This window comes from Mobula hypostoma, chromosome 7 (assembly GCF_963921235.1).
Source record: "Mobula hypostoma chromosome 7, sMobHyp1.1, whole genome shotgun sequence".
Taxonomy (NCBI): domain Eukaryota; kingdom Metazoa; phylum Chordata; class Chondrichthyes; order Myliobatiformes; family Myliobatidae; genus Mobula; species Mobula hypostoma.
Window position 1 is genome coordinate 123,036,491 of NC_086103.1, and position 18,427 is coordinate 123,054,917.

General features: G+C 37.5%; 1 protein-coding gene across 27 annotated transcripts in view; it reads left to right on the top strand.

The window, feature by feature from the left end:
• The window catches only part of picalma (phosphatidylinositol binding clathrin assembly protein a), a 188,253-nt gene that overhangs the window by 103,289 nt on the left and 66,537 nt on the right, over nt 1-18,427 (top strand). For all 27 annotated transcript variants that reach the window (XM_063053904.1, XM_063053906.1, XM_063053918.1 and 24 more), the window contains exon 9: nt 2,905-2,993. In XM_063053904.1, coding sequence (XP_062909974.1) covers nt 2,905-2,993 — 89 coding nt within the window. The remainder of the gene's footprint in view (nt 1-2,904; nt 2,994-18,427) is intronic.

An 18,427-nucleotide genomic window follows, 5' to 3' on the forward strand; every position in this document is an offset into this window, starting at 1 on the left:
TTTTTAAAAAATCAAATTCCATGAGAAGAAGTTTTATTCTGTATCTCAGGTTTTTGAGTAGTGACGATTTTTTGTAAGAGTAAATTTCCATTACCCAATTGGCTGTAATATTGGATTGCCTGTATTTAGTTCCTAAACTTATTGTGATACTTCACAGTTGGTATGATAAGTGAAGAATGTTGGAGAATTTGCATTCAAGTCATCTTGAGTTTTTGATAAGTTGTATTCTAGTTTTAAATGCAAATGCTTTGAGCAGGTCCTGCATACATTTCCTTGGATGAATTGACAGATGGAGTTTCTACTAATTGCACTGCTTTGTTGGGCTTCAAGGTACTTTACAAATTATGCTGGGTCTTTTGTGTAGAAGGACTTAATAGGTATGAAATTGACAGAACTGATCTACCTAGATTTAACCAGAGCATAAAACTATATATTAGTTAAGCTATTTCAAGTAATGTAAAGCTGTTAAAATACAGTGTCAGCTGTTAAATTAACACTGTATTTTAAGAGTTTTTAAAAAAAATGTTAAATCCATTTCCACCCTCATCAAGCTTGATGAGTTTTCTTCGCAATTACACCTCTTAAACATAGGGGAACATTTAAAGGATTTAAAAAAATAAGTTTTAACATCACCACCTTTTTGTACTGATTACTGAAATAAAACTGTCCCTTATCTTTTGACCTCCAAGTAATGTAGGTATGATTTTGCTCTTAAGATAACCCCTTCATTCCCAGGAATCTGCTGAAGAGGCAAGTGAGAAAAGGTTCAGTATTGTAAATGCTTTGTGATTACAATCACTTTTGAAATGTAATCATTATTCTGGAAAATCTTTACAGTCTCTTGGAGTCATTTAAACTTCTGGAGATTGAATGTATTTGCCCATTACAAGACAGGAAAACATAGGAAATACTGATCTGGTCAGGCGCCATCTGTGGAGAGAGAAGCATTTCTGGTCACTGACTTTCCAAAGTAGGGTAGCTCTGTTCCTTTCTCTACATGCTAAAAATTTCCAGTCCTTTCAGATTTTATTTCAGATTTCCACATCTACATTTCTTTGCTTTGAGTATATTTGCTTAACTGCTAAACAGCTTTTTTTTTATTGCCAACCCTTTGCAATGAAAAAGTTACTTTGAGCAGGCTGCCTGAAGTAAATGCTGGGCTTTTTTCTTGCAATTTCAAAGATGTATTCATCTACCACTTTATTTTGTACATATTGACATATTCATTTCATCAATGTCCCCTTCATTTCTTATTGTGCAGCCTGTTTTTGTTGTTTCTTCAGATTTGGTTTCTGCTCTCATTTAACTCCATTTCCATGTCATTGCAATTGCAAAATCTTAAAAAAAAAACATGTACTTTTGATAAGGAAAAACAAAAGATGACACATTTATTTTAAATTGAAACGGGATAGTAATTGATCTTGAAATTATATATTTCAGAGGTTAAATTTTTAGCCAAATTTTTTAGACCATAAGACATTGGAGCAGAATTAGGCCATCTGGCCCATTTGAGTCTGCTCTGCCATTCAATCCTGGCTGACTGTTTTCTTCCTCTCAACCCCAGTTCCTGGTCTTCTCCCCATAACCTTTGATGCCATGTCCAATCAAGAACCTGTCAATCTCTGCCATAAATACACCCAGCGACCTGGCCTCCACAGCTGCACATGGCAACAAATTCCACAGATTCACCACCCTTTTATTCTATGTTGTAGTAGTATATTCACGTAATTAGTCATTAATGTTGCTTTCTATTTAAAATTGTGTCAACTAAAATAATGAAAACGAAAAGTGGTTTTCCAATCATGAATACATATTTTAAATGGTAAAAAAATACTGTCCTTGGGTTACGAGGGCCCAGCCTATGGAATCCCCTAAGTATGAATGAGCTTCTAGAATATTAAATGCACAAGTCCATTGTATATACATATGCTTATTCCTATCAATGGCAGAACTGTTTTCTGCGACCGCCCCCCCCCCCCCCCAAACCTCCATCTCAGATTTTGGTAATTATTCCTCCTTAAGTCACACAAATGTTTTTGATGCCATCTATTGCAATACTGTAGACCTATGATTATTGTAAGATAATTACTATGCATTTTCTAATTTACAAGCAAAATCAACTTTGGACATTTTTGAAGATGAAACCTGTTTGTTATCTGGGCTCAGGCTGTATATTTAAAGTTAGTATAAAGGGGAAAATCTTTGTTTTTATTTTCCATTGTGCTTTAAAAGTTGGAAGCATTTCCTCATGATATGACTTAGTTTAGATTTTCCAGTTTTAAAGTGTTGCCTTCCAGATGACACTTCCTTACAAAGTTTGTCTATTGAGGCAAACACCTTCAGCTGTGGTGTACTGAAAATGTTCAATTTTAAATTTGTGTTATTTCCAATCGCTGCCAATTCATGTTTGAAATTTACAAATAATAGAACTAAGCATCTTTTCAAAAAACGTGTTTAATATTAGTTAATTGCAAAATGGGATTTCTTTTACCAGTGGGATTTCTTAAACCAGTGAAATGTGACCATGTGGAAAATTAAATTTATTTGGCACACTCAGTAACAGAAGTTGATTAATTTTCATGATCAGTTTATAATGGCTGCCATCTTGACAGAATGACTTACTTTAAATTGTTTTTTCAGAACATTTCCTGGCTGAAGGAATTGGAGTGTTAAAATTTATTATTAGTTTTTCTTTCTTACTTTCTTTTTGTATTTGCTTAGTTTGTTATCTCTTGCACACAGGTTGTCTGCCCTGTTGGTGCAGTCTTTCATTGATTCTATTATGGTTATTGGATTTATTGAATATGCCCACAAGAAAATGAAACTCGTGGTTTTATATGGTGACATATATGTATTTTGATAAATGAACTTTGAATCTTAATATTACAGTTCTTTTCATTATAGGCACCAAGTAGCCTTCTTGATGCATTAGAACAGCATCTAGCTTCATTGGAAGGAAAGAAAGTTAAAGATTCTTCAACAGCTGCTAGCAGGTAATTTGCATTGAGTTAGACTGTTGAACTTTATTTATTAAAAAGTCACAATGAATGTGAAAGAATATGACAATCCATCTCTCAGGATCCATTATTTCTCCCTTTATGATGCAGGTCCAGGAGCTGCAGTTAGTAATGCAGAAAGGGACCCTTTGATATAAACAAGACTGCCAGTGAGTTGAGATGTAAAGTTCTCAGACTTCGTCTCCACTGGCATTGCAAATTTAGCTGATCTTGTACAGTAATGACAAATGCCATTTGGTTGTTAAAGTTACAATGTTTTGTTAGTAAACTTGCATGCTGTATTAGTCCCTTAATTCCAGTAAAGAGTTAGTATGACTAATACCTCTTCCATTGCTGATTAAATAGGAATTGAGAGAGAAAAATAAATACTCTTAGATACAAATTGAATCCTTCAGGCTTGCTATTTGCTTTCAAAATCAAAACTCCAATTATTTTGAATAGCATTCTATTTAAGGCCTTGTACATATGAAAGCTGCAGTTTGTATCTTAAAAGACCAGCCCATCATTGAACAGCAATGCATATCCATAAAAATATTGATATCTTTTAACCACTTGGTCCTAACTGATGCAGAAGAACTGGTTAGGAATTTCCTAGGGAGCTTATGAAGTTCAGCTTGTCAAACAGTGATCAATGGTAGTTGATGCAATTGTCTTTTAGGAAAAAATTGAACAAATTTGTCTAGCTTTCTGAAGGAGATTGGATTCAGGAAACACTTATCAATTAAGCATAGTAAGGTATTACAAATATAGTTAGTTGAAGTGACTTGCATAATTTTTCAAAGTCTTATCTCATCATTTGTTATTGCACTTTCAGTTTGAGCTTTAGCATTGAAATCTGTTCCACTATATATAGCATACTGTTCCAAGTTAAAATATCTCCATTGCAAAGTATACAGTTCCTTGAAAAAGTATTCAGCCCCCATAACTATTTTCATCTTTTACTGTCTTGTTTTCTACATTTAAAATGTGTTGAAGTTGGATTCTTTAGAGGTAATCTGCAAAACATTGTGCATCATGTCAAATCAAAAAAAATTCCAAAGCCTGTCCACAATTTACTAAAGATTAAAAACCAAAATTGTAAGGCTGCAGAACCAAACGAAAATGAAGACAAAAGAGCATTCAAGATGACTCAGGGAAATGATAATAGAGAAGCACAAATCTAGGAAAGAGTACAAGACATCTCAAAGGCATTGAACATACCTTTGAGCTCCGTGCAATCCATTGTGAAACCACAGCCACACTGCCTAGATCAGACTGCCCCTCTAAACTTAGTCACCAGAAAAGAATGCCACTTGTAAGAGGTGAGCTGCAGAAGTTAGTAGATGCCACTGGAGGTCAAGTTCATGGCTCCACAATTGCTAAGACCTTGTACATATAGGGTATTTATAGAAGAGTGGCAAGGAATAAGCTCTGTTAAATACAATAAAACATATCCTGCCTGTAAAGACGTTAGAAGATACTGTAAAGATGTGAAAGAACGTCTTGTGGTCAGGTGAGATTAAAGTGGAACAACTTGGCCTCAACACTGAGCAGTATGTGTGGCGTAGGTATTATGCTGCATATCAGCCAGGTAACACCATCCCTACTGTAACCCTACTGTAAAGTATGGTGGAGGTGGCATCATGCTATGGTGATGCTTTTCAGAAGCAGGGACTGGAAATCAATAGGAATATGAATGCTGCTAAATAAAAAGAGATTCTTGATTAAAAACTTGTTATTGTCTGTCAGAAAGCTTAAACTGGGGAGAGACTGGGAGACACTGCCTGAGCAACCATGGAGTAGTTTCAAATGAAGAAAATTGATGTCCTTGAGTGTCCCAGTCAGAGTCCTGACCTTAACCTGATCAAATAACTCTGCCAAGACCTCAAGATTGCTGCCCACTGCTGCTCCGCAACTAACCTGGCACAGCTTGAACAATTTTGCATGGAGGAATTGGCAAATATTTCTCCGTTGTGTTGTGCAAAGCTGATAGAGATTTATTTTTAAAAAAAACTACGACCTGTAATTGCTTCATCTCTAGTTGCAGCTACTGATTTCTGCAGCTCACTGAGAGTGACAGTGGGCATCACAGTTGGCACTCTCGTGCATGCCATTCTTCTTTGACAAGTAAGTTTAGAGGGGTGACCTAACCTCAGCAGTGTGGCTGTGGTTTCATGATTGCACTGAGCTCCAAGGTATATTCACGGAAAGAATACTTGTGAACTGCTGACATTTCAGTTTTTAATTTTTTAGTTTATCATGGTTTATCATGTTCCCTGTTTTTTTGGGGGGGGGCTCTACTATGGGGGGAAAAGGAGCATGTGCTTCACAAATAAAAATTCTCAGTTAAATTGATCAATATCCCTGGTTGTATACTTATTTATGTGAACAAAGGGTTGGGGGCTGAATACTTTTTAAAGGCACTGTAAATTGGAAAATAAATTGGGGAAACTCCACAGGATCATAACTAGTATATCATTGCTCTTAAAGTACCGTTATTTAAGAGGTGTTAAAGAGACAAACAGGCATCTAGTAAAATAGGTGTATGGATATAACCTTGCTGAAAATGCATCTTGTGGAGCAGTTCTCATTTTAGTTTTTCTGTGATGAGCAAGCACCCTGAAATTAATACTTTTTCTAAACAAAAACTTGAGCCCAGTGTTGTATCCGTGAAATAAACTGGGATAGGAAGATAAGTGGAATATTATTTTTAAGTCATTATTTGGATTTGAAAACGCAGTACCTCAGTTATTATTAAAAGAGAGATTTTCAAGTTCACACACTATGCTTGCACTGAGGCATATGAATGCCTCAAAGCCATGTGTGAATTGGTTAACTTACATTTTGAACTTTTTGCATGCTCTGCTTCAAGGATGTAGTAAACTGTCTGAATGGAAAATATTTGATATCCAGAAGGTGTTTGAGATAATGATTGAAGTGCATATCAAACAAACTACTTTAACCAGTATATACCAGTATATAGAGCTAAAGGGAAGTAGTCACCCCTAAGTTGCAGGAGGTAGGTACCTGGGCGACTGTGAGGAAAGGTAAGAGGTATAGGCAGGCTGTGCAGAGTAGTCCTATGGCCGTTCTCCTCAATAATAAGTATACTGCTTTGGATACTGTTGGGGAGGGTGCGGGGGAATGAACGACCTACCGGGGGAAAGCCCAAGCGACCTGATCTCTAGCACTGAGTCTGCCTCTTTTGTCTAAGAAGGGAAGGGTTGAAGAGAAGTGCAGTAGTGATGGGAGATTTCATAATTAGAGGAGCAGATAGCAGATTCTGTGGACAAGAAAGAGATACCCAGACGGTACATTGCAACCTAGGTGCCAGAGTCAGGGATGTCTCGAGTTGGATCCACTGTGTTCTAAAGAGAGATGGTGAACAGCTGGAAGTTGTACATAGTGGTATTAACGACATAGGTAGGAAAATGGAAGTTTTGAGGAAAGAACATAGGGAGTTAGGTAGAAAGCTGAAAATCAAGACCTACAGGGTAGTAATCTCTGGATTGCTGACTTTGCAGCGAGGTGCTCATGGAGTGAGCTGTATTTTGGGGTTGCTCCATACCATTTATCTTTTTTACATGTAACTATTATTTACTTTACCTATACCTACACTAAACGATTTATACTACAAATATATCATTGAACTTCAACTTTTACTTACTGAAAATGCATGCCAGCGAACGAGAAGTTAAAAACGGAAAGGACTTCGGCGGGAACGGAAAAAAAGATGGTGATTCTGAAGCATCGAAGGAAGCTCCACTAACTGCTGAAGCAATGAAGAAACTTCTAGATGAAACAGTTAATCAAAGGCTTGCCGTAATTGAAGGTGTGGTGAAAACGACTCGATGATCTTAAATCGTTCAGACGTGAAATCGTTCAACAACAAATTAGAATCGCGGAACTAGACGAGGATGGCTGCAAAAGGGATCGAAAAATTGAAGCTCTTGAAAAAAATTTAACTTCGGTAACTCAACAGCTGGAGCGCTGTCAAGCTAAGACTATTAATCTTGAAAATCACTCTCGACGACAGAATCTGCGATAATCGGTTTTCCTGAAGATGTTGAGACGGGAGATCCTGCTAAATATTTTTCTAAATTGTTAGTGGATGTGTTTGGTCCAGGTATATTGGAGGAACCCCCGCTGTTACACCGCGCACACCGTTCTTTATGTTTTAAACCGGAGAAACAGGCCAGACTGGGGCCAGTCATCGTTCGGTTTCATTATGTTTATGATAAGGAACAAGTGATTCGAGGTGCTCGGCAGAAAGGCACGACTGAGTTTCAAAGTTTTAAATTTCAAATTGTCGAAGATTACAGTCAAGAAGTATTGAAAAAACTATGGCTTTTAAATCACGTCAGAATTTTACCGTCGGGGCTATAAAATAGCGTTACTGTTCCCAGCCTGTTTGAGAGTTGTTATGCCAGACAATTCTTGTCGCTTGTTCAAAACTCTGACCGAAGCTCAAAGTTTTCTTGACAATCTGTCTCCCTCTGTTGAGGACTAATTAATGCATTGTTTTTTCCTCGCCTTTGATCTGTTTTTCGTTTCCTTTTTTTAAAAAAAAAGTCAATATTTAGTTTGTAAAATTAGAACTTTATATTCTGAGGGTTTTTGCCTTGATCTCGTAGTGTAGGTACGCTCTATATTTTTAAATGATAGTATGCTTTTTTGTTAGTGATTTTGTATATCTCACTTTTAATATTTTTTCTTCAGAGTTATTTAGTTACAATTTTAATGCTTGTTTTCCTTTTTTATGAAATGTTACTGGAGAAATATTATATTTTAAGATGGTGGATTGCTTACTACTTCTTCCTAGAATTCTCCCTTTTCGCGTCACTTCCGATCATTTATATATGAAAAACCAATAACATGAACTGGCGCTTGATCTTTTTTTTGAAATATGAATAAGAAGAAACTATTTTATGTTTGTAATTGTTGTAATCTTTTCCTTACCTTTATAGTAACTTTTTTTTACTTTTTTGAATATGGGTGGTATTCCTTGTAAACATATTTCTTTTGGGTTGCTTTCTGGAAAGATGGGGTTAGAGTTAGCTGTAGATTTAGCATTGGCCACTGTCTGGCTTTCTTCTGGGTTTTTGCGGGAGGAGAGAGGCATTTTTGTTCTTTAATTTACTTTTTCTTTTTAAACAGGCTGACCAGAAACTACCAAAATGTCAGAAATGTCGTAACTTCCGGTTCCTCTTTGGACCTTTTTCCCTCTTCTGGGGTCATGAGTTTGTACTCTGGTTAACCCTTTACATACCTTATGCTCGAGTTCAGTACGATGGATAAGATTATTAATGTGGTTTCTTGGAATACAAATGGTTTAAACTACCCGATTAAACAGAAGAAAAATTTTAAAGTATTCCATAGGATGAATGTTCACATTATCTTTGTACAAGAAACTTATGTCCGGAAAGAGGATAATCTGTTTCTTATAGGTTCTGGAAGGAATAACAGTACCACTCAAATTCACGGGCCAAAGTAAAAGGTGTTTCTATTTTTATAGATCCGTCAGTTTCATTTCTGCACCATGAGACGGTTTCAGACCCGAATGGCAGATTTTTGTTTATTACTGGTTTGTTATTTAACAAAAGAGTTGTTATGCTTAATGTTTATGCCCCAAATGTTGACTGTCCCGATTTTTTAAAGAACCTCTTTACATCTCTTCCTAATTTAAATGATTATATGTTGATTATGGGTAGAGATTTCAACTGTTATTTAAATCCTTTGATGGATAGATCCATGTCCAATCAAGTACTTCTGAATAAATCGGCTACCCTTATTAACTCTTTTATGACTGACTCTGGAATCTCAGAAATTTGGAGATTCTTGCATCCAACTGAGAAAGAGTTCTCATTTTTTTCACATGTACATCATCACTATTCAAGAATTGATTATTTTCTTATCGATTCTCGATTAATTCCACTTGTTACTGGTTGCAAATATGATTCCATTGCTGTTTCTGATCATGCGCCGTTGAAACTATCTATTAAGTCAAGGGATACATCTACTAGTTGTAGACAATGGCGATTTAATACCACTTTGCTTCAAGATTCGGATTTTGTCAAGTTTATTGAGGAATAGATTAATTTTTTTTCACAACGAATTCTACCGAGCATATATTCGTGGACAAATTATTTCATATACTGCTGGATTAAAAAGCGAACTAATAATGAAATACTTAAACTGGTTGACAAGATTAAAGAAATTGACAAGAAATATTCTATAGCCCCTAATCAGGAGCTTTACAAACAGAGAGTTGAACTTCAAATGGAACATAATCTATTACTATCATCGTCGATTGAAAGTCAATTAACCAAAACTTAGAGTCAATTCTATATACATGGTGATAAAACTGGGAAACTATTGGCCAATCAATTGAAATCGGCCTTGGTTAAGCGACAGATTGTTAAGATTCGTAAACAAGATGGCACTTTGACGGTTGACCATGACGAGATAAATCCTTTCAAGAATTTTATACCTCCTTGTATCAATCAGAATTTCCTGATGACTCCACTATAATGCATGAATTTTTAAAGATATTGAATCTTCCAAAATTATCATCTAATGAACGTTTAAAACTAGACCTACCTATTACGGTAGAGGAAATAAAAAATGCTTTCGATGAACTCAGGTAAAGCACCTGGCCCAGACAGATATACAGTAGAATTTTTAAAATTTTTCTCCACTACACTGACTGCTTGGCTATGTAGAATTTTTAGGGATGCAGTATCTATAGGTAAGTTACCGCAATCTTTTTATCGAGCTTCTATTTCCCTAATTCTTAAAAAAGATAAGGATCCGACTGAATGTAGGCCTATATCTTTGTTGAATGTGGATTCTAAGATTTTTTCTAAAATATTGGCAATGAGATTGGAGAATGTATTACCTCAAATTATTTCTGATGATCAGACTGGATTTATTAAAAATCGTTACTCTTTTTTTAATATTAGGAGATTAATGAATATTGTTTATACTCCTTATCCCAGTATTCCAGAACGTGTTATTTCATTGGACACTGAGAAAGCCTTTGACAGACTTGAATGGACATATTTATTTAATATCCTTGAGAAATTTAATCTTAGTCGGATATTTATATCTTGGATTAAACTGATAGATCTTACTCCTTTGGCTTCAGTATTTACTGATGATCAAAGATCTCCCCTTTTTCATCTATTCCGTGGTACAGGTTTCCCCCGCCATCCGAAGGTAGAGCATTCCTATGAAACGGTTCGTAAGCTGGAAGGTCGTAAAGCGAAGAAGCAATTACCATTAATTTATATGGGAAAAATTTGTGAACATTCGCAGACCCAAGAATAACCTACCAAATCATGCTAAATAACACATAAAACCTAAAATAACAGTAACATATAGTAAAAGCTGGAATGATATGATGAATACACAGCCTATATAAAGTAGGAATACTTTTCCACAATCATTGCCGCATTGTCCTCTGTAGCGAAAATCTCACACAAGCACTCTTGGCAGAAACATGGCGCAAGTGCTCTCCAGTAACGTTTAAGCTATGAAGCTGCCAAATCATACCAAATAACACCTAAAAATACACAGCCTATATAAAGTAGAAATAATGTATGTACAGTGTAGTATCACTTACTGGAATTGGGACAGCGTCAAAGCACACTGATGATGGTGTGTTAGGCTGAGTCGTTGGAGGTTGGGGTGGTGCAGTGGTCCCCACCCTCCAGGCAGCGAACCGATACCGATTGGTGAAGCATGCCGCAGTACAGCGGTGGCCGGGATGCACCCAGCACATCTTTAAGAAAAAAGCCGAAATAAACAAGCTAATTAATTAAGTGCCGCCCGGCACGCAATCCGCAATCACTTCTGATCTGGGCTGACATTTACGTGCCAGGCGGCACCTAATTAATTAGCTTGGATATTTAGGCTTTTTTTTAAAGATGTGCTGGGTGCGTCCTGGCTACCGCTGCATCCTCTGCGAATCGGTATCTGTCCATGGCCTGGGGGTTGGGGTGGTGGGACACTGGGGTGTCATCTCGTCTTTTGTTTTCATCAGGGCAGGCAGCTCATCTTCTTCGATGTTGAAGGCCGAGGTTCGTCGTCTGATGTGGACGGCTTGCTTGACTGCTTAGCCTCGCGCATTTTTAGATCATACAGTTCTTTGTAAGCACTCAAACCATCCTGCAAATATGCCCTAAACCGATGTACCCTTTCAAAATTCATACTTTTCTGCAATAATTGTCGTCAGTTGCAGCGAAAATCTCACGCAGTTACTTCATGTTCAGTTCCTGGAGGAGTTCACTTTTGGTCCGTTCGCTACTGCATTCGGTTTCAATTGTTATTGTTTTCTCTTCCAATTGCATCAGCTCTTCATCTATCAGTTCTTGCTCATGGGATGCCTAAACCTCTTCAACATCATCTTCGTCAACTTCCACAAGCCAAATTCACTTTGTCCTTACTTCATTCACCACGATCGAAACGCTTAATTATGTCTAGTTTTATGCTAAGTGTAACACCTTTACGAGCTCTTTCAGGCTTTTCCGATATAGGTGTCCCCTGCTTTTCGAACGTTCACTTTACGAAAGACCTACATTAGTACCCTGCTTTCGCTTTCAGAAGGTGTTTTCACTGTTACGAAAAAAATTCAGCGCGTGCCCCAAGCAGCCACTCTCCCTGGATTTGGAACAGCATTCTCGCCAGCATTGCTTTAACACGAGCCTGTGAGCAGCCGTTTGCAAGATGAGTTCTATGGTGTCGGAAAAGCCTGAAAGAGCTCGTAAGGGTGCTACACTTGGCGTAAAACTAGACATAATTAAGTGTTTTGATCGTGGTGAACGAAGTAAGGACAAAGTGAGTTTGGCTTGTGGAAGCTGACAAAGATGATGTTGAAGAGGTTTTGGCATCCCATGACCAAGAACTGATAGATGAAGAGCTGATGCAATTGGAAGAGGAAAGGATAACCATCGAAACCAAATGAGTAACGATAAAGTACGGCTTTAATTTTGAAAGGGTACATAGGTTTAGGGGATATTTGCAAAGTTCTTTGAGTCCGTACAAAGAACTGTATGATAGAAAAATGCGCGAGGCTCAGCAGTCAAGCAAGCCTTCCACATCAGACACAGTAGACGACGAACCTCGACCTTCGACATCAAGGCGGGCAGTCGTAGGAGAAGATGAGCTGCCTGCTCTAATGGAAATAGACAACGAGATGACACCCCAGTGTCCCACCACCCCAACACCCAGGCTGCGGACAGATTCGTGGAGAATGCAGCAGTAGCCGGGAGGCACACAGCACATCTTTAAGAAAAAAGCTGAAATAAACATGCTAATTAATTACGTGTCGGGCAGCATGTAATTAATTAGCATGTTTATTTTGGCTTTTTGCTTAAAGATGTGCTGGGTGCGTCCCAGCTACTGCTGGACCCCTGCGTGCTTTGCGGCAATGTATCGGTTGGTGGCCCGGAGGGTGGGGGCCACTGCACCACCCAGCCTGCGACAGCTCAGTCTAACACACCATCATCAGTGTGCTCAATGTCTTCCCAATTCCGTTAAGTGATACTACACTTTACAAACATTATTTCTACTTTATATAGGCTGTGTATTTTTACGTGTTATTTGGTATGATTTGGCAGCTTCATAGTTTAAAGATTACTGGAGAGCGCTTGCTCCGTGTTTTTGCCAACAGCGCTTGCGTGAGATTTTCGTAGGGAGATCTGTGCTGGCAATGATTGTGGAAAAGTATTTCTACTTTATATAGGCTGTGTATTTATCATATCATTCCTGCTTTTACTATATGTTACTGTTGTTTTAGGTTTTATGTGTTATTTGTCATGATTTGGTAGGTTATTTTTGGGTCTGCGAACGTTCACAAAATTTTCCCATGTAAATAAATAGTAATTGCTTCTTCGCTTTACGACATTTCGGCTTACGAACTGTTTCATAAGAACACTCTACCTTCGGATGGCGGGGGAAACCTGTACCTTAGAACCCCTCTTGCAAACGGTTGCTCACAGGCAAGTGTTTAAGCAATGCCGGTGAGAATGCAGTTCCGAATCTAGGGGAGAGCGGCTTCTCGGGGCGCGCGCTGCCTTTTTTCGTAACAGTGAAAACACCACCTGTTAACGAAAACAGGTAACTAATGTTGGTCTTTCGTAACAGTGAGGTTTTGTAAAGTGAACGCTCGAAAAGCGGGGGACACCTGTACTAGGCAGAGCTGTCCTCTTAGTCCACTACTATTCGATATTGCCTTGGAATCTCTAGCTATTGCTATTCGTGACTCCTCTAATTGGCATCACCTGTGGAAATGAGACTCATAAATTATCACTATATGTAGATGATTTATTATTATATATTTCGAACCTGGGGAAATCTATTCCGGCAGTATCAACTTTGCTTGCTCAGTTTAGTAGTTTTTCTGGTTATAAATTGAATTTAGGTAAGAGCGAACTTTTTCCATTAAATATGCAGGTTCCTATTTATAGATGTTCTCCATTCTGAGTGACTACTGACTATTTTACTTAAATTACGAAGAGACATAAGGATCTATTCAAGTTCCACCTTTTACTGTTAATTAATCGGGTTAAACAACTGATTACTAAGTGGTCCCCATTGTCTGTATGACTGATTGGCCGAATTAATGCTATTAAAATGATTATTTTACCTAAATTTTTATATTTATTTCAAACGATATCAATTTTTATTCCTAAATCCTTTTTTGATACTATTGATTCTAAAATTTCCTCTTATATATGGCAGAACAAAAATCCCAGATTAAGTAAAAAATATTTACAGAAGTCCAGGAAAGATGGTGGTTTTGCACTGCCTAATCTAAGATTTTATCCTGACGAAGGGTCTCGGCCTGAAACGTCGACTGTACCTCTTCCTAGAGATGCTGCCTGGCCTGCTGCGTTCATCAGCAACTTTGATGTGTGTTGCTAAGATTTTATTATTGGGCAATTAATATTTGATATTTAATATATTGGACACAAAATTGGAATATAATTGCAAGCCCATATTGGGTAAACCTTGAAGGCTGCTCTGTAGAAGGGTTCTCTTTAGCTTCCATTTTAGGAACTTCACTTCCTTTTGTACTATCTAAATTGAATAAACAAATGGTTAATCCAATAGTTAAACATACATTATGAATATGGTTTCAATTTCATAAATTTTTTGGTTTGAACAAATTTATATTATAAAGCCCTATTATATCTAATTTTTTTTTCAACCCTCGGTTATGGACTAAGCCTTTTTGATATGGAAAACGAAAGGTATAACATGTTTTCGTGACTTATTTCTGGATAATTGTTTCATGTCTTTTGAACAGTTATCTAAGAAATTTGATTTGCCTAGATCCCATTTTTTTTAGATATTTACAAATAAGAAATTTTTTAAATACGATGTTGCCTACCTTTCCGACCTCATGCCCTACTGATATCATCGATAAAATTTTAGGTTTAAATCCTCTTCAGAAGGGATTAATAGCATCTGTCTGTGATATAATTATGAAATTACTGCTAGATATATCTGATAAAATTAAAAATGAATGGGAAAGGGAACTTCAACTTTGCCTACCTATAGAGAAATGGGATAACATTTTTCATTTAGTCAGTACTTCCTCTATATGTGCTAAACATACATTAATACAATTTAAAGTAGTGCATAGAGCCCATATGTCTAAAGATGAATTAGCCCGTTTTTATTCCCATGTAAACCCTATTTGTGATAGATGTCACTCTGAGGTGACTTCTTTAACTCGTATGTTTTGGTCCTGTCCTCTTTTGGAAAAAAATTGGAAAGATATTTTTGATATTATCTCAACAGTTCTGTGTTTTGACTTACAACCCCATCCTATTACGGCAATTTTTGGATTGCCAGTGGTAGAACATAGATCTTTATCTTCTTCAGCCTGTCGAATGATTGCATTTGTTACTTTAATGGCCAGAAGATCTATTTTATTGAACTGGAAGGAGACCAATCCTCCTGCTACATTCCAGTGGTTTCCCCAAACTATATTATGTTTAAATTTAGAAAAAATTAGAAGTGATATTTTTGATCCTTTGGTTAAATTTGAAGAGACTTGGAAACCATTTATTCAACATTTTCATATGATGTAATTTGACCTTTCTGTATCCTTATTAACTTAAAATATATGAATAGAGAAGCGGAGTTGATGATGTTACTGAACGTGTTCGACTTAAGATATTGGTCTAGCCTTGTTTTGTTCCATTTGCTTTTTTGGGTTTGGTATTTAGTTTTTTGTTTTTTGCGGGGATTTTCTTTGTTTTTTTCTTTTTATTTCTTTTTTCTCTATGATTACATCATGCGTCTGGAAGTTTATTATACCTGTGTTATCTGAAATCTTTTCTGTATATGTTTATTAACAATAAGATTATTCCAACCTCTTTGTATCAACATTGTTATTTTGTTTATAACTTTGGAAAAATTAATAAAAAGATTTAAAAAGAAAGTAATCTCTGGATTGCTGCTTGTGCCATGCACCAAAGAAGGTAAGAATAGGATGATTTTGCAGATGAATGTATTACTGAGAAACTGTTGCAGGAGGCAGGGTTTGAGAATTCTGGATCTTTAGAAACTCTTCTGTGGAAGGTGTGACCCATATAAAAAGGAACAGATTACACCTGAGCCCAAGGGGAACCAAAATCCTTGCAGGCAGATTTGCTAGAAGTGTTCGTGAGAGTTTAAATTTGGCAGGGGAATGGGAGCAAGAGTGATCGGGCCAAGGGTGAGGCAGTTGGTATACAACTAGATGCAGTATTTAATGAGACGGTGAGAAAGGACAGGCAAAATTGCTGTCAGTGGGATGAGCTGCAGTGTAGGAGGAGGACAAAATTGTAAAAGGTGATGAATACAGGACTAAAGGTGTTATATTTGAAGGCATGCAGTATACGGAATAAGGCAGATGATCTTTACAGCAGTTAGAGTTTGGCAGATATGATATTATGAGTCATTATTGAAAGAAGATCATAATTGAGAGCATAACATCCAAGTATACACATTCTATCAAAAAGATAGATGGGTTGAGAGAGGGGATAGGGTGGCTCTGTTGGTTAAAAAAATAAATTAAATCAAATCCTTAGAAAGAGGTGACATTGGTGTAGAATCCTTGTGAGTAAGGTTATGAAACTGCAAGGGTAAAGTGGCCGTGATGGGAGTTACATACAGGCAGTCGCCAAGATGTGAGATACAAATTACAACAGGAGATAGAAAATGCATATCAAAAGGGTAATGTTGTGATAGTCATGGAGGATTTTAATATGCAGATAGATCAGGGAAAATCAGGTTGGTTCTGGAACCCAAGAGAAGGAATTTGTAGGATACCTACGAGATGGCTTTTTAGAGCTGCTTGTGGTTGAGCCCTTTCAGGGAATGGCAATGGATTTGGTGTTATATATCAAGCCAGATTTGATTAGGGAGCTTAAGGAAAGGGAACCCTTGCGAGACAGTTATCATGAAATGATAGAATTCATCCTGTAGTTTGCAGAGAAACTAAAATCGGATGTATCAGTATACAGTGGAGTAAAGGGAATTACAGAGGCATGAGAGAGGATCTGGCCAAAGTTGATTGGAAGAGGACACTAGCAGGGATGATGGTAAAACAGCAACAGCTGGAGTATCTGGGAGCAATTTGGAAGGTGCAGGAAAAGATACTCTACCTCCCAAAGATGAAGTGTTTTAAAGGGAGGATGAGGCAACCGTGCCGGACAAGGGAATGCATAAAGGCAAAAGGGAGGTCATATAATATAGTAAATATTAGTCGGAAGTTGGAGGATGGGGAAGCTTTTAAAAACCAACAGAAAGCAACTTAAAAAAAAAGAAGGCATAAAGAGAGATGAAAAATGAAGGTAAGATAGCCCATGGGTGTAAAAGAGAATTCCAAATGATTTTTCAGATATATAAAGAGTAAAAGAGAGATGGGAGTGGCCATCAGACTGATAGAAAATGACGCTGGAGAGGTAGTAATGGGGGACAAAGAAATGGCAGATAAACTTAATAAGTACTTTGCTTTAGTCTTCATTGTGGAAGACATAAGCAGAATGCCAGAAATGTGAGAGAGTGTCAGGGAGCAGAAGTGAGTATTGTTGCTATTACTAAAAGCTGAAAAGTCTGAAGGTAAGTAAGTCATCCGTACCATATGGAGTACACACTAGGGTTCTGAAGGAGGTAGCTGAAGAGATTGTGGAGACATTAGTAATGATCTTTTAATAATCACTAGATTCTGGAACAGTTCCAGAGGACTGGAAAATTGTAAGTTTCACTCCTCTCTTCAAGAAGCAAGGGAGGCAGAAGAAAGGAAACTATAGGCCAATTAATCTGACTTCAATGGTTAGAAGATGTTGGAGTCTATTATTAAGGATGATGATTCTGGGTACTTGGAGGCACCTGACAAATTGGCCAAAGTCAGCATGATTTCCTTAAGGAGAAATCCTGCCTGACAAATCTGTTGGAATTCTTTGAAGAAATAACAGGCAGGATAGACAAAAGAGAGTCAGTGGAAGTCCTGACGAAGGGTCTCGGCCTGAAACGTTGACTGCACCTCTTCCTAGAGATGCTGCCTGGCCTGCTGCGTTCACCAGCAACTTTTATGTGTGTTGAGAGTTAGTGGATGTTGTTTATTTGGATTTTCAGATGGTCTTTGACAAGGTGCTGCACATGAGGCTGTGTAATGAAATAAGAGCCCATGGTATTACAGGAAAGATACTAAGATGGATAGAGATTGCCAGGAGGCAAAGAGTGAGAATAAAGGGCCTTTTCTGTTGGTTGCAGGTGACTGGTGGTGTGCTGCTGGTGTCAGAGTTGGGACCAATTTTTTTTTTTCCACAATATGTCACTGATTTGGCTCAAGGAATCGATGGCTTTGTTGCCAAGTTTGTGGACGATATGAAGGTGGATGGAGAGGCAGGTAGTGTTGAAGAAGCAGGGTGCCTACAGACAGACATTGGAAGAATGGGCAAAGAAGTGGCAGATGGAATATAGTGTAGGGTAGTGCACAGTCATGCACTTTAGTAGAAGGACTAAAGGTGTGGACTATTTTCTAAATGGGGAGATTATTCAAAAATCAGGTGTGCAAAGGAATTTAGAGTCCTCTTGCAGTTTCCACAAAGTTAACTTGCAGGTTGAGTCAGTCTTAAGGAAGACAAGTGTAATGTTAGTATTTATATTGGGGGGACTAGAAAACAAGAGTAAGGATATAATGCTGAGGCTTTGAGGCATTGGTCAGACTGCATTTGGAGTATTATGAGCAGTTTTAGGCCTCTTGTTTAAGAAACGATGTGCTAGCATTGGAGAGGGTCTAGAGAAGGTTCACAAAATGATCCTAGGAATGAAAAGGTTAATATGAGGAGCATTTGATGGCTCTAGGCCTGTACACACTGGAGTTTAGAAGAATGAGGTTCTCAGTGAAACTTATTGAATATTGAAAGGCC